The sequence below is a fragment of the Folsomia candida genome, unplaced genomic scaffold (assembly GCF_002217175.1).
Source record: "Folsomia candida strain VU population unplaced genomic scaffold, ASM221717v1 Fcan01_Sc035, whole genome shotgun sequence".
NCBI classification, from domain to species: domain Eukaryota; kingdom Metazoa; phylum Arthropoda; class Collembola; order Entomobryomorpha; family Isotomidae; genus Folsomia; species Folsomia candida.
The window spans coordinates 378,786-395,821 of NW_019091227.1; the positions used below are offsets into that span (position 1 = coordinate 378,786).

General features: G+C 35.3%; 1 protein-coding gene across 1 annotated transcript in view; it reads left to right on the plus strand.

The window, feature by feature from the left end:
• Positions 1 to 17,036, plus strand: part of LOC110860858 (neuroligin-1) — a 96,419-nt gene that overhangs the window by 39,835 nt on the left and 39,548 nt on the right. Inside the window, exons 2-3 of the mRNA XM_035860690.1 lie at positions 621 to 1,071; positions 10,408 to 10,689. Of these exons, the coding sequence (XP_035716583.1) occupies positions 846 to 1,071; positions 10,408 to 10,689 (508 nt within the window). The 5' untranslated portion in view covers positions 621 to 845. The remainder of the gene's footprint in view (positions 1 to 620; positions 1,072 to 10,407; positions 10,690 to 17,036) is intronic.

A 17,036-nucleotide genomic window follows, 5' to 3' on the forward strand; every position in this document is an offset into this window, starting at 1 on the left:
CACCAACTGTTTGTAAATTTATTAGCTGTGGTGACAATTTAATACCAAGTCGGTGAAACTTGATAATTAGTCGATGACAACTGTCCCCACTCGATGACAAATTTATAACCACGGCGGAAGGGTCACATAACGTTTCCTTTTTGGTTATAATCGTAACCCCATTTCTAAGAGTGTCCCGATGTAAATAATGCAGGAGTGAAAAATACTTCGGGACACTTTGTCCCATGTGGAGTCGTCGTTACGATCATAAATTTAGATCTTTTTAGCCGTCATTCGCTACATATGTGTTTGCGATATTGACGCGATTTTTATGTAATTAGATTTCAAACGGTGTCAAACGTATTTTACGCCTGCGGAAAATATATGAAATGCAAGATGATACTTAAAAATGAGGACTGCCCTCGCTCTCAGGAAAGTTTACATGTTACACAACTGACAAAAATATTTGGTCTCGTGTGTTCGTAAAAAATCCGAAAGAATTATTTAATTCCACAGAATTTTGGATTGGAACACTTTTGCGTCGAAATAGCGAATTTATGATTTCTCAATATTTGGAAAATACTAAAATAGATTCTTTGGGACCCATCGTAAGTAGCTAATTTGTATTTATGCAATTTCAGATTTTCCAAATTACCGCTACCCTTGGACCTGTCGGATTCAAAACTTCTCACAAATTGAGCCAAATGTTTTTAAAATTTTAATAAAATTTGTTAAGTGAAAGTGCCCCAGTGAAACTCGCTTCTCCAAAAATCATGCCATTTCCTCCGAATTTCTAAACTCTCCTCTTCTCCCAGCCACTCAAACCTGCATCTCGTCACCCGTCCCTGGACGATGCGAGCTTGGACATGGTCGCCTTCTCCTGTGCCGTGACCTCACCACGACGGCGAGGTCACTGTAAGACTCTCACCTCGAAAACCACCCTCGTTCCCGTCCTCCTCGTGCTCCTCACCTTCCTCTGGACCGAGTCTCACTCCGCGTCGTCATCGTCATCGTCGCCCATCGTCACGACGAAATATGGACCTTTGAAAGGTGTCCGGTTGCAGTTCAGCTCCAGCTCGGCGCGACATTTGGGTAATTTTTCCACTTTTTCTTCCAACTTTTCTCACGAAAAGGAAAGTTGTCGAGCTAATTAAATTGCTTGCCTACTAGTGATCGACACCGTCAAGGAGTTGATAATGAATCGCGAGGAGAAAGTCGTCCAGAAAGTTTTGTGTAATGAATGAAGTGGCAATTTCGCCGGGTTTTTGAGCGAGAAAGTAATTTGACCCGGGTCCAGAAGAGCGAAATCTATCGTGCGCCTTATTCCGGGGAGAAAGCTGAAAAGTTAGGAATGCTGATCCGATGAAGACTTAACTTTTTTACAGAGTTGTAATGATCTCGAGATATTGGATGGATGGATTTCAGAAGAAGAATTTTCTGCGAGGCGTCTGCCTTTGTCTGAGCTTTGTTTTTCGGAAGAAAGAGGATTTTGTTATCGGCGGAATAAGTACGAAGAGTCGAGTTTAGACTGAAAATGAAAGAGTGGATCATGAAGAGTTGTTATTTTTGAGGGATTGATTTTAAGTGGGATTTTGCTTTTGTGAAATTGAGGATTGGATTTCAAAGGGAATGAGAGATGGAATTTTTCAGGGATAAATTTAGATGAGTAACTATGTGAAGGGAAATAATACGCATTTAGGTTTCGTTAGACTAAAAATATGCATTTGGTAACAAACTGTTTTGTTATTGGTAAACTATCGTTCGATTAATTCTGTAAAAATTGTTGCAGTAAATTTTCGACCAAGTTTGGAATTTTTTAAATTCCATTCCACTAGTCTTAGGGTCATTAAACTCATTATGCCAATCCAGTTGGTAAAAAGTAGTACCAAATTATTACGAACAACGAAGTGCATCTAGCCTGCATAATAATGCTGTTACTTCTAAAATTTCAACACTTGTGTCCCGGTAACAAATTATTTAGTGTGCTCACAAAAAATTGTAAACACTGCAAAAAACGTTAATTGTTCCTGCTGGCATGAAAATGCATCCACGATTTGAAGGATGGATTGTGGGCCACTAGCGGAAAAAGGACGGCTCCGTTACATAATCACGACAAGAAGGAAATGGTCCACCAAAACATTTACTTTGTTGGTTTTGGGTCATCTTCCTAACGACTGTTTGTCCGCTGGAATGGAGGATCATTTACAGGTCCAGACTCTTCCTCAGGGTTCCCAACATGCTTTTTTTCGATGTAGGAATCGACATGTTTGCAGCGTTTTTTATTCATTTTGTTTCCGAACCAATGGAAAGAGATTGCTCTGGGAAACTTTGTGTTGCAAAATATCATGCTATTTTTGCATGTGCAAAGAACATATGATTTTTGTTAGTCGGATTGCTTCACCAAATTTTGTCAATTTTGTCTCCCTGTAATTGCATATTTTTTGTGCCCTTACGTAATTCTGAAAGAAAACGGGATTTGTTACTGATAACCTTAGATAAATGATGGGCGTTTAATGTTATAATTCTATCACGAAAGCAGACGTGAATAAAATTAGTACATAAAATACAATGTTTTTTTTACAAACCCTGAAGACCAATGTCCTGAATTGCATTGTTTTATAACTTCGAAAGATAATCCGTCGTAGATTCGATAACCTGGACCGGATATTAAGAATCGATGCAACTACTGCACAATGTTTATTTTAGAGATTGATGTACACATTACTTTACCCATTTCTTTATGAGGTTGATATTGTCCTGCAAACTTGATTCAGAAAGTTACATCAAATTTGAGTAAAAATCGTGACAAAGATAAAGTTCTGCTGACAAAGCAATAAAAACTGGGCAAAATTGTTCGCAAAAACGTCCCAGAATTTAACTCAGAGTTGATTCTTAAGTATCTTTTTTGTTTACAAAAGTTCAATATTGTTTAAGCAACAGAACTTTGTTTATGTAAAATTTAATCGAACTTATCACCGTCGTTTTTCCCCCGGGTAAAAAACAATACAATTCCAGCTTATCGGTTACATAATCATAATGCTATCTTTCGTCTGAATCAACTTTCCCCTTAAGTTAAATAAGCTGTTCCACAAAATATATCCAAAACCATCCAAAACTAAAATTCTTTTCTGCAAAAAGTCTAATCCAGCTTACGCAAATATTAGATCATCCTGCCCAAAAAAGTCCACTCCACCCCTGCAATTTTGTTCAAACTTTGAGTCACACTTGGGAGTGAAAGTCTGTCCAATATTACCTCACTTGCATCGGATGAGTGATGCAATCTTTTCCTCCGCAGGGAAATGTGCACCCATAACAGTTTGACTTTCACTTTCTGCCAAACTTTTTCCCCAACCACGTGACGAGATGAAATCCTTTCCCTCCAAGAATGAAATAAGTTATTGGCAGAGGGCGGCTATGCATTCACAAAAACTACCTTGAAATAGGTATTGAATATTTAGTAGGATTAAATGTCAAAATACCAAGTTACAAAATGTTTATGTAGGTATGTACAAAAAACACGAAAATGAGAATTATCGAAAAATTTGTATTTCCGAAGTGAATTTTGTGATATTTTCATGTCCAAATTTGTTAAGAAACAAATTCGTCTCAAGTCGTTGAACTATTTGCAAAATTAATATATTGTGTTTCAAAATATAATATTTAAAAAAATATCCTATGGTTTGCTTTCTTAAACAAGAGACTATTTTTACACGCAAAGCGTACGGCGAATAGCCTCTATTTAAAAAATCGAGACATGTACATTTATATATTTTTCAGATTCATATATGGGAAAACCTAGAGATATGTAACAATTTGTAAAAATATTTTGAAATTTTTCTGATTTATAAGCCTTAGGAAACATAACCACAAAGTTTGAACGTTGGTTGTCATAAAGTAGAAAAGTTGATTTAAATACATAACCGCCGTCTGGATACTCGTGGTGAGGGTTGGTTTTGTAAAAAGAAATGCTGAATTTTCTGCATGGAGGAGAAAGTAGTCTCTCACTTTTGAGGATTATTGCCGCCGTTGTCATCTGGTCTGGTGGTGGATCTTTTATCTCGTCGTCATGGCCAGGATCCAATTTTGTGGAGCGATTTAGCAGACGGCAAAGTTGAGGATGTATGCATTGTTGTAATAATGGCGATATTATGATTATTGCAGTCGCACAAGGAGACAGAGAGAGTGAGTTCTGGGTTTTGATCCCTATTTGGCAGGGGAGAAAGTGTAATTGTGGGGAATGTAAAAAAAACAATAAAAATTGAGCGTAGTTTCTGAGGAGATTGGGATATAAATGTGCAATTTGAGGTTGTAAGAAGAGGGAGTAAACTCTTAAAAATAAGGTAGAGTGGCGAGGTTAAGATTATCAGATTTTGCAATATTTGTATGTACCTCTAGGTAACCTAAATCTCGCTACATTAATATAAGACTTTGTTGTTACCACGCGGTAATATTTTTTGTTACCAATTCCGGTGGATCCATATATGGACACATATTTTCCATATATGGAAAAAAGTGGCCAAGATGAACAAGGTGTCATTTTTACGCCGATTTGGTAAGCTGGGAACTATTGAGTATATAATTAAAGAAAGGTAATGAGAGAAGTGAGAGTAAGATTGTACTTTCATTTCTCTCGCTACCATTTTTTTATTTTATAATTTTTCAGATTTGTTTCCACCTGAAGATTTGTAAAATACAGGCAAAACATTTGGGGGAGGGGGTTAGCAATTTGAGAAAAAACTATTAAAAACTAGAGTTGAAAAATTATTTTAAACTATTTAAAGGCTTCGTTTTTACTTCTAAAAAAGGAAACTACTCGAAATGAAAATGAAATCATCCATTAAAATCATATCCATAAGAATATAAGTTAGTAAAATTGATAGCTCCCACAAAATACTTGTGAGATTATTACGCTGTTTTTAAAATTGGAGTCTCAAAGAAAAACAGAAATGTTATAAAACAAGGTTAAAATATTGAAAGTTGGCACATGTTTAATTTTTCAAATCCCCTGCAAAATTTCCCTCCAAACTTAAAATTCATTCATATCAAACTTTTACCTTTCCCAATGGAGCCTGAAACGAGTTAATGAACTCGTTTTCCAACATTTTGTTTATTTATTATTTTATTCTCTGTCCGAATTGCGGCCTCGCGTGACATGACACAAAACTCGTTGTGATCCCTGCCAACGTACGAGCGTACGTAGCAGGAGGAGAGAAAAGATGATAATCATAACATAATAATAATAACGCAGATCGGAAGAAAAAGGAGGTAGCTGGAAAGGATGAGCAGAATGGCGGACGAAACCCCGTTTTAATATCACTCACAGCTCAACTAAACTGCAAAACCGTGTCTGAAACCGCAATGGGAGAGAGTTTAATCACATTTCATTTTCATTTGTGTCCATGTTTTCCCTGCATTCCGGGCCTCCTGCTCGTTGCGATGGTCATGCCGAATCGTGTGCGTTATTAATGTTGCGTCATATCTTGTGTCCAAAAGTGGTGGAAAGCTGGAGAGGATGAGATGAGAAGTAGAGGAGAGGAAGTTATGATTGCATTGGATGAGGAGAAAGTCAAACGCGGAATTGTGCATACATTTCTTGTGGGGGTAAAGTAATTGGTGAGAATTTTTTTAAGATGTTTTTAGAAAAATATTTAGAAAATTCATCCATTTTTAGCTAAAAGTAGTAACAATTTAATCTTACAAAGATCTGGACCCAATTTAAGAAAAATAAATTTGATGAAAATGCAAAATCACTACGAAGTTTTCAATTTTTAACAAAATTTTGTTCTATTTCAAAATCTCTGGATAAACCTTCTCGCCAATTTTTAGTCACACCGAAAATTTTCACTTTCTTCTTTAAAAAAGAAAGCATAAATCTCTGGCCAGCCCCCAAAATTGTATTTTTTTCCTTTATCACCCGTAACCGGAAGGCAGGAGAAAGTACCAAAAAAATTCAACCCTTTGCCCTCGGCGTCGGTGCACTTTTCTGAAGAAGAAAAGTGCAACGTTGGCAGGAAGTTGGAGTTTAGGTTGGTTTGTGACTCTAATTTTGCTGTTGGGCAGTTGTGCGTTTTCTATTTGTGGTCGTGGCTGGTGGGCTGTTGTGGTCCACGTGTATGCAGAGGAGGGTCCAGTAATGGGACCCTCGTGGCTGCTTTACTGCCGCTCAGTTCCCATTAGGAATTATTTGTTTGTGGGTTTCTCTCGCGTCCACTTTGGGATCGTCAACTCCCTTTTTAATGGGGGAAAGACACCCTTAAAAAATTAGGAGGTTTAGTACACTCTTAGAAACCTGGTATTAAATCATTACTGACCGGAGTACGCATGTGACTCTACCGGCACGGTAATAACGGGGATCACCATTCAGTCATGTTGTGGTAATGAAAATTTTACCACTCAGAAACAAATCACTACACGCTAAATAAATTTGATTAAAATTTACTCAATGTTAAGTAAAATTTGCGATAACACAACTGTTGTGTAAAATTTACCAAGTGAAAGGTAAAATTTATCCAACGTTGTAGAAATTTCGCACAACCTTGAGTAAATTTTACCTTTGTTGAGTAAATTTTGCCGAATAAGTTGTGTCATCGCAAATTTTACTCAACTTTATTTAGAGTGTACCAATCCGGAAGAAGTTATTACCAAATCAATACCAGCACGAAGTATCTACGTAATTTTTAACAGTGTATAAACTGTATCGACCTGTAAATTGCTGCCAATTCCGATTAGTTACAAAATTTGGAGGGACAAATTTGTAAAAAAAATGACCCGTCCGGTGCAATAATCTGGCTGTAAAAAACATAAAAATTGCAACTTGCCGGTAACAAGGTTTTGACTTACGAAACAACAGAAAATGATTTACTTCAAAGTCGAAATGATTACTTGGTCGTATTTTTAAGTGGCTATTGAAATATAGGTTTCACATCTGTTTCTTTGATTAGCTGAAACTTTGTTAAATAAATTTGCAAACTACGAGTAAAAGTTAGTGGAACAAGAGATATTTTAAGATTTTTAACAAATGAAGAAATCTTTGAAATTCGCAAATTGGGTGGGTAGAATTTAATGTGAAATCACTTCTCGTACTGATATCGAAATTTGCAAAATGTTTTGTAAATATCGGAAAATTACATATACTACAATTTATAGTCTACAAACATTGCATGATTTAAAAAAATGTTACCGAAACAGTGGAAACTATACTGTGTTCCGAAATAAATAAATAAAATTAACACAAAAAAATGAATAAGTTGAAAGTCGAAATAATTATTTTTGCAGTGTTTTCGATGTTATTAATTGACAGGTGATAAGTGTGACAAGTCTAATAATTTAAATAAATGCACGATTTCACGAAAACAAATTTTTAAATTTTGTAAGAACCAATTAATCTTTCGAAATTAAACTTTCCAAAATTTAATACGTACCAAATTGTCACTTTTCGTGGTATATTAAACTTTATAATCCCACAAATTGAAACGCATGAGATTTCTCTGGTAACAAATTGTAAGATTGTAACCTATTCAGTAAGAAATTATATCCTATAAATTGTCTGAGTATAGAAAGCAGGGATGCTGATAATTCTGCCAAAAACTTGGTATTACCAAGTTGGTAACGAAATTAGGAAAGAAAACGTGTGACGTGAAATAATATGTTCTAAATGAAGTCGATTCTAGTTTCGCGTACAATATGTTTTGCGAATTTTTTAGTGTGTACCGGGAAGCCAGGACGAGGCGACTACGACGAGCTAATATGATTCTAACCCGTCTTATTGTAATATTTAGCCAGTTTTGTTCCTCATTGTAGTGCAATTTTGATGCAGATAGTACAACAACTAACAAAGGAAAAAAAGTTCAGTTTGCAATTTTGATCAAGTTAACGCTAATCTTTGCAATTCTATTAAAAGTAAAAACAAAGTTTTCAATAGCAACGTTAGTATGCTAAATTTACGTCACGTCAATGGATTGACGTCAATTTAGAAATTATCCAGTTTTCAAGTGTTTGTCAAACTTGACATTTAAATCCAAGCTGCTTACGAACATTGCAAAATACCTCCTCAAAATAATCCTAGATAAAAAGTATTTATATCTAAATGTTAAACTTAATTTACAGTAAGTAAACTATGAATGAATTAAAAAAATATTAAAGTTCCTAAGTTTTTATTTTCTTAGTCACTGGGAATTTTTAATTTGAATTCATTTTTTCGCAATTTAAAAATGAAGGAACTGTTGTCAATTTTATAATTACAGGAATTTTCAGAATTCGTAGAAATGATACAATTTTTGGAATTTGTCCCTGAATTTGTAGCTAAATTTTTCAAATTTGGTTTAAATTTCCACTTCAATTTCTAAAATTATCCTACAAAGAGTCATAATTCTCTCTTAAATTAGTCCATTTACTGGGAGAATCACGTCCTCAGTTGGTGAAAGCACGGCACGATGACTTTCTCCTCCGCTAATTGTTCCCATCCAGACGATATCCAAATCCGAAATGGGAACGAGGCGGGCTGAGCTGTTACTCTCGTCGTTACAATGTCATCCAATAATTCCGAATTAATCGAGGATGGCGGGAAATGAAGGAATAAACGGAAATTGTTATGGCCCATCTTCATCCATTTTAGGACAGTAAAATTAAATTGGTTGCTTATTCGAGGTTATACACGGATGCAGTTCTTCTCCGTTTACGGTGTGTATTTACACTGTAAATAATTCAGTGACAAAATTTTACTCTAAAAACAGTGGTATTAAATTGGTATTAAATTGTTACGAACTGATGAAAAATTTGAATTTCGCTGGAAATACATGCATATTTTCAGGTCATCGTGATTAGTATACCTTACGTAATAAAAATACAAAATATGGATGATTACTTTAACGCCAGAATCAATATTTTTCAGAAGTATAGATAGTAAACTTCAGTTTAGATAAATTTTTTATTATTGTTTTTTTTAGTATTGAAGTCAAAATCCAACTGAAAAATCTTTGAGGTTTAAATAAATTTCTCCAGTTTCTCCAGACGATTGTTTTTTGTGCAAAACGAACAAGTCTTTCGAACTTCACAAATTTTGCCCCGCTTTTATGAATTTACAAAAAAAGAGGCTTTATTTCAAAAATTAATTTGCTTAAGAACGAAAGATATATACTGCTTACAAGGGAACCTTAAGTACTGTCACCTCTCGATTTCCTTCCAAATAGTCTTAATCGACAGATAATTTAGTGAAACTAAAACTTTGTCATAGAACATGCGGTGCAAAATCACGTTTTCGCGAAATATTTGCGAGAGCTGCACCAAAACGTGTCATTTTCCCAATGCTTCTAATATAGCCACCAGCCTTCGAACGAACTTTATAGAATATTGATTAATTATAAACCTGTCCGTGTAATTTCAAGCCTGGTCACGAGTATGCTATAAGCTGATGCAAATATTTGCCATTTGTTGCAAACTTTTTTGCAAAATTTCGCAATTTTAAATTTGGTTGTTTTTTTAATTTTGCAAAATGTGTAAGTGATAAAATTTATTTTTCATGTTGCAAATATTTGCAATTTTTTTGCAACTTGCAGAAATGAGTATGGGAAATAATTTTTAAAATTGCTTAAAATTTAAAAGGATTAGTTATTTTAAGTGTTTTCATGAAAAATTTGAACGATGTAAATTTAATGTAAATTTCAATTTTTGCAAATGTTCGTAAATTTTTCGAAATTAGTAAAATGAGTTTTTAAAAAACCTTGCAAAAAAGAGCAAATTTTGTGAGTATGACAAAATTTGAATTTGCGAAATTTTGCAAAAAAAAGTTTGCAAAAATTGGCAAACATGACATCAGTATTCGTGATCATCTTTGAAATTAAGCGCACAGGTATGTACGCACAGGTTGAACAATATTCTACATATAAACTTCATGAAAAAGCTGCTGGCTATATTAAAAGCATTGGGAAAATGCCAGGTTTTGGTGCAGCTCTCGCTAAATATTTCGCGAAAACGCGATTTTGCACCGCATGTTCTATGACAAAGTTTTATTTTCACTAAATTATCTGTCGATTAAGGCTATTTGGAAGGAAATCGAGTGGTGACAGTACTTAAGGTTCCCTTGTTAGTATTAGGAAGTTACAACTTTTGTTCAATTTTTCCACATCCTTAATTAGATTGTTATGAATTTCCAAAAACTAAGAAATAATTCTTCCAAAAATCTTGCGACAAATTTTTCATCTTCTTCTACATCTTGAAAATGAATGGCAGATAGCATTCGAAATATTGAGAATATAAAAAAAAAACTTTTTATTCTTTTTTTTCCACTAAAACTCCTTGTAATCTTATTATTGAATCCTTAATTACAACGCATTTGCAAAATAATGGCAAGAATATGGTAATCTCATCTGAAATATGATTTCTCGGATAAAAAATGTAACTTTTAACGAATTTTTCGATTTTTTTCTACAGATCCGGTCACTGCTTATCTTAGCATTCCATACGCGTCTCCACCGATAAATGCGTACCGTTTCATGCCGCCCGTGGCTCCTCTGCCATGGCGGGAAACTCGACCGGCGACGACACCCCCGCCCGCGTGTCCGCAACGCTTCCCGGACATTTCGAACCGGACGCGGGCGCTGGAAACGATGACGGAGCGACGCTACCTTTTTCTCTCGAAGCTTATTCCACATCTTGCCAATCAGAGTGAAGACTGTCTTTATCTCAACTTTTACGTCCCCACAAGCCCCCCAGGTAAGCCCCGTTTTATTTAAATTATGACACAAATTCACGCGAGTTTTAGGAAGTTTCTAAAAACATACAATGAATAAATGAAAATGATAAGTACACGTGTGCATGAATAATTAATATAATTGCACAATCGGTGTGAAATTGAAAATGAAAATTTTATAAATTTACGAATTTACCTAACACGTAACACGTACTTATAAAAATTAAAATGTGTTTTCGACTAGTAAAGTGTCCATCCATATGACCAATCTATCTGCTGATCAAGCTTTAAAGATAGTTTTGTGTACAAAATTAGGGTGGGTAAAATAATGTTTTTTTTACATCATGTACCACGATTTCCTACACGTGTCATTCATCTTGATCAATGAAATAAGATTTTATTTGTAGTGATGGGGGATCGAAACCTAATCCCTTAAGATATTTGTTTTAACTGGCAAATTATTCCTTTCGACGTCATTACTCGTCATATTTTCCGTGTGAGGTTAATTATTTATGTTATTTTAAGAATTTGTCGCTAACAAATCGTTCAATAGACGATACGACTTTAGTGTTGCAATTAAAGTTCAAGTTTGTAAAATTTGTAAAATATTCCGGAACGAGGAAGTGTACAAAAATTAATTAAAAGATTCAGCATCATTATGATCTCAATATTCACTAATTGAGTGAAAATTAAGTCTGTCCCTAATGAGGGATAAATTATCTATGTAAAAAAAATGGCCCTAAATATAGCAATTGATCGATTTTGCTGATTTCCTAGGCCTCACGATCCAATAATTCTAATGCTATAATTTGCGTGGCACAGAGACAAGAACTTCTGATTAGAATTCTATCCTATCCGTCCATCAAACGATCTGAAATCAAGAAATACGATGAGGAATGACGCCGGAAGGATTAATGTGTAAAATAAATCTTTGCCATAAATATTTAAATTTAGGTGATAAGTTCCGTTATGTAGATTTTCAACCGCGACCGGTCAAGAAGCGAATCGTGGGTTGACCTCCGCCCCAACTGATCACATGTTTTATTCACCGTCCCAAAGTTGAACTCACCAAAAAATGCATTTTTCCAACTTTCCCTCCTAATTAATACTTCCCCTTAATTTAAACGCAAACTTGCCTCAAAAAAGAATAGGACACGCTTTCACTTTAACTTTGACGAAACTCATCTCATTAGTCTTTTCTCCACTAATTTATGATTCTTCGTCTAACAACTTGTTAGTAATTGTAAGAAATCAAGTAAATTTGCACCGTCCCGCTTTCACTTGAAAGGTTCCAATTGAATTTGTGCGGAGATTGGAGAAAGCGAAAGCCGGATGAGATAATCGGTTAAGAGAAAAGGTGAAAAATGACGAGAGACTCGCGAAGAATTTATTTATTTCAGGGGAAGAAAGTAAAAGTAAAAGTGGAGAATTGTGCGGAGACGGCTTAAGCCTTAACACGAGATAATGGAAGACTTACTTCTTGAATGGTGGATTTGTCCGAGAAAGTGCTGGTGAAAGGAGGCAACGAGGATGGGTTGGACTGGTAATTTTCAACCAGTTGTTTCTATCTCCTCGGTTTTACGGGGAGAGAGAAAGTGGGAAAGGTGGCTTCGTCTGAGGAGCAGGGAACGACATTGTTCATCCAAAATGAATTTTATTCATTATTATTGTCACCTCGGAATTTACGTGGGGCGAGAGAGTCCTCTGGAGACAATGGAGAGACGTTTTGCAGTAGGCTCACCAATTTCGGATTGCAAGAAGAATTGTAATCAGAGGTTTCCAACGTCGTCTTGTGTGTGTTCTTTTTTATTCATTTTTGTTACATAAGATTCCAGTAGTTCGAGATTACGATGTGGTGAAAATTCTTGTGATTTGGTAATATCAAAAATAGTTGCCTGTGCTAAATGTGTTTTACTTACATTTTTGATAACAAGAAAATAATTGATATCTGAATTAAGCATCTCGACTCTAATAGTCCTTAAATCCCAAACCGGCGCATAAATGCAACGACAAATACAAAACAAAAAACAAAAAAGTCATTCAAAATATAAAAAACCGTGTAAAAATGCAATTTCTTTAATGACTCTAAAATGAAGCGTTTTGCAAAAGTACATACAATAAATAAAAAACATGCATAAAATTCGATTTCTTAAAAATATTCCTGCTTTTGACACCCTGTGTAAACCAAGTCGTGTTGGATCCCGATTGATTTGATGATTTCGACGAGAAAGACAGAATTGTGCTGAGAAAGTGGTCCTGAAAGTGGTCGTGGTTCGTTCTCTCGAAGCGCAACTTTCCCTTTATTCCCGTGCCACACAAGCTGTTTCTCGATGCGTGTGTGGCGGCGTTGATGGGATGCGATGTGTCAAACGGGTCGGAGTGAATGAGACGTGGCAGAAATAATAATAATTTCCACGCGTAACAGAGTTGTAAGAAATTTAATTCTTTTTTTCGGGGAGAAAGTAAATCATGGAATATTGTCGATTTCGTTATTGATTGACTTGAACAAGTGATGAAAATGAAAGTTTGGTGAAACCGGGTTGTAGTTTATACACTAATGATGCAACGGAGTGATGGCGGTGAACCAGTTTAACGTGGTTTTGTTGGATGAGTCAAGTGTGTTTGCGCAATTATTATGAAGGGTGTTGACACAGACGAGGGTCTGAACGGAAGGGATGTGATCGATTTGGGCGGAAATTTTTAACATGAAGGTGAATCTTACAGTCAAAATAAGTTGGTAAGAAAATCGTCACCGCGTGTAAAGATTTATTCCCGGATGGTAACAATAATTTCCTGGAAGTTCAAAATTGTAGAATATTGTAACCAATTTCTATTCTAACTGGATAATGAAACATTTGAGTTAGCCGGAATTTGTATTACCATACGATGACAAATATTGGCCAAAGCCTTACTTTCTACACGCGTGGTAGTAATTTTGGTGAAATATTTTTTCTCATTTTTATAATCATGGGAATTAACTTACATTTATGTGCATATTGATGAAGTAAAACGCCGAATATTTGAAAGCAAAATAATAGCTAAACTTAAAGCTCAATGAGATGCAATGTTTATTAGTAGAAAGTTTTGCAAAAGTGTGTAATTCAAGATAACTTACCCCCCGAAAATAATTTATGCTGATCAACTCCTTAAAATCTGGCCACGTACACATGCGCATTAGTTAATTAGCGCCGGATTAATCAAGGAATCCAATTTCGAAGTAAATTTCGTCTTTAGGAATTGTGAAAATTGACGTCCATACATTATTAGAAAACTGGTATTAAATTATTACTGACCGGGGGAAATGTGAATATAACTCCACCGGAACTGGTAACAACTTGCATTACCGCTTAGTAATGTTGTGGAAATGGAAAATTACCACTGCGAAACAAACTACAACAAATCCGGTAAGAAATTTATTATCCAATCAGAACCAGTACGGATTATATATGTGACTCTACCAGATTTTTATCGTTATAATTATAATGATAAATGTTAAACAAGTAATTGTCAATTAGGCAAAATGTACGAAGCGTTCTAGTACGCATGTTTTTATGTTTTAGGAATGCAATTTCGTACAAAAAAATTTGCGAATTAAATTAACTTTGTAAATTTGCAATTTGTAAATTTCAAATTGCAATCATAAATCAGCGTATGCCGCTCAAATGGATGACACGCTTTGTGCATGGTCGCCATTGTGATGCGAGGTGAAAATCGATAAATTTTGGAGTACATATTGGCATGCATGCAAATCTTCGTGGGAAGATCTTTTTTGTAAAGGCTTGCACTTTCGCCTCGAAAAGTATTGATCTTGGTGACAATTTTGAATTTTCGAAGCCAAGAAATTAAGACGGTTTTAGTCATCAGGGTAGACGTAAGACCGAAAGTGAGCTAATCTTTAGGAAAGATTTTCTCAGCAAGGTTTTGGTCGATTTTTTTTGTAAAAACTGGATTTTTTAGCATATTTAATATAAAGTGTCAGTTTTCATAAAATTCTGTTTTTTTATAAAGTTAGCTCGTACTCATTACAATTACAATTTCGTCATTTTGCATGACAAACTGTTTTTTAAGAAGATTTTGTTAATATTTGGTTTATAAAATATGTTTTAAAAAAATAGGACAAAAAATATTAACAAAGCACCAGACCAGCAGATCAGGAGGTCAATCTAGTTAATTCATCGATATGTAAAATTCCGCAAAGTAACAACTTCGACTTTCAAGTTATACGAATCTGATATTCATAACGGTTTTCCTGTTGGAATTGCAGAATTATTTTTGAAAACCTTCGAATTTTGTACCAACTGAAGACTTCGTCGAGTTGGAGATGCGAACGTTTGCAAATCATTTTTCAACTCAGTTTTAAGAACTTCTTGGGAATTTTGTTTGATTTGTTCATGATGCGATCTCGTCATGGCATTAATTGTTTCACCGTCATTCTTAAATGCCGTTTACCGTTTTATCTAAAAGTCTTACATGATGCATTTTTGTAGGTACACAACGAGCTTTTCGCGGGTATGCTATCATTTCTACTCAAAAAATGCAAAAATTTTCTCATTTCAAAGAAAACTGAAAGTGAAAATATTGCGAAATAATAAATGTCCCGATGATGGACCACTTTACACCGAAATTGCGCCTCCTTAGTCGCCGTGATGATGATGATGAAGGTAATTTAATCGGTTCATCCCCGTCTCCACGACGCGGCCTCAACGTTTAGCCTGCGGTTGGCGAAAGTGGAGAAAAGAGGAGAAAGCCCCAAAATAAACTGACTTTAAATTATGTGCAGAGTTGAGACCCATATTTCTCGGGATGAAAAGTATAACAGTGAAAATCTTGTCAGAGAAGATCTTGATGGAATTATTTGACACAACTTTCTCTAAAAAAGATAAGTCGATAAGTGAACCAGGCTTTGGTTTCGTCGTTCCTGGGACCGTGCATGGGGGTTATCAAATTTAGAGATTACCAAAAATTGAGACCATGCAAGATTATGTGATTTTATAGTTTTATGAAGTCGAAGAAATTAATTTTCTGAATTTAGCAATTTCCTTACTATTTACAAATTTTTTTGAATTGTATCCAATGATCATGCATTTTAAAATTAGGTCAACCTGCAAAATTCAGATTATGTAATATTTGTTTCTTTTAAACATCCAGCCAAATTATTTATCTTTCAATTTATATTCTCAAATTGTGAACAAAAACCCAAAACCCCGTCATCAAAAATGTGATTGCATCTAAATATTTTTGAAATGATTCATAAAATATGTGAACAATTTCCAAAATACTTTGACCACCCTTCCATGGCCCACATATTATGTGACCCATATCACCATTAATAAAACGATCCCATGACCCCGTTGACCCCTCAAATCGATCACAATATTACTTACATAGTGCACTATCCTTCTCTTATCCAGCAATCTCTCTGATTTAATCCAGATTAAATTTCCCCATGAAAAGTATCCCGCTCCGTTATGTCATCGTTTCGTGCATCAAGACGCCCTCCAGCTTTTCCTCCCGATCTCTCATCCTGATTTAGCTTTTGATCCATCTCCTCCTCGCGGAGAAAGTCAGTCCGTCACTTTGGACGGAAATTGTTCTTCCCGCCGAATAAAGTCAGCCTCTCGCTCGTTCGCTATCAGTAATTCAATCTCTGGTGGGCACATTATCTCGATCGCCGCGAGATCTCTAATCCCGAAAGAGGAGGAGATCATCTCTTTTCTGGCGAAAGTATGAGTTCACTTTTACCATTTGCATAGAGTGCCCGAATCTCTTTGAAGTATTGAGCGAATAATAATACTTGCTTTCTCTTTTTTCTTGAGCTCACCTACTTCGCCGAGTCCAGATCTCTTCTTTTGTGGGGTGAGGAGAGACTGATGTGGCCGGAATGATGGTCTGACCGTCTGTATTTCTGTTGGTTTATTTGATAAATTATCAAGTTTAAGAAATATCTATCTTAAGACGATAAGTACTTTTTCCAAATTTGTGTACACTTTTTTTAGACGAGGAGTATTTTATGGTGCTGGAATGATGGTCAATCTGTGTGTTTGTCTGTCTCGTAAAAGTTTCAAATTTGAAAAATACTTATCCCTATGTTTCCGAAATTAAACCAAATTTCTGTCTTGGATTGTATCGATTTTCTCGGTACATTTTTATGATAAGGGTCTTATCGATTCGAAATCAATAAACATATCAATCTTGAAAAATACGTATCCCAACTCGACAACTATTCATCCACTTTTCGAAATTAATTTGAAAATCACCAACAATTTCTCTGTATCTCGGGCTGCATGAAGTTTCCAGTACATTTCTACTCCTCGAAATATGCATTGAACATACATTCACAGGACTCCTTTCGGGAGACTTATCCACTTTT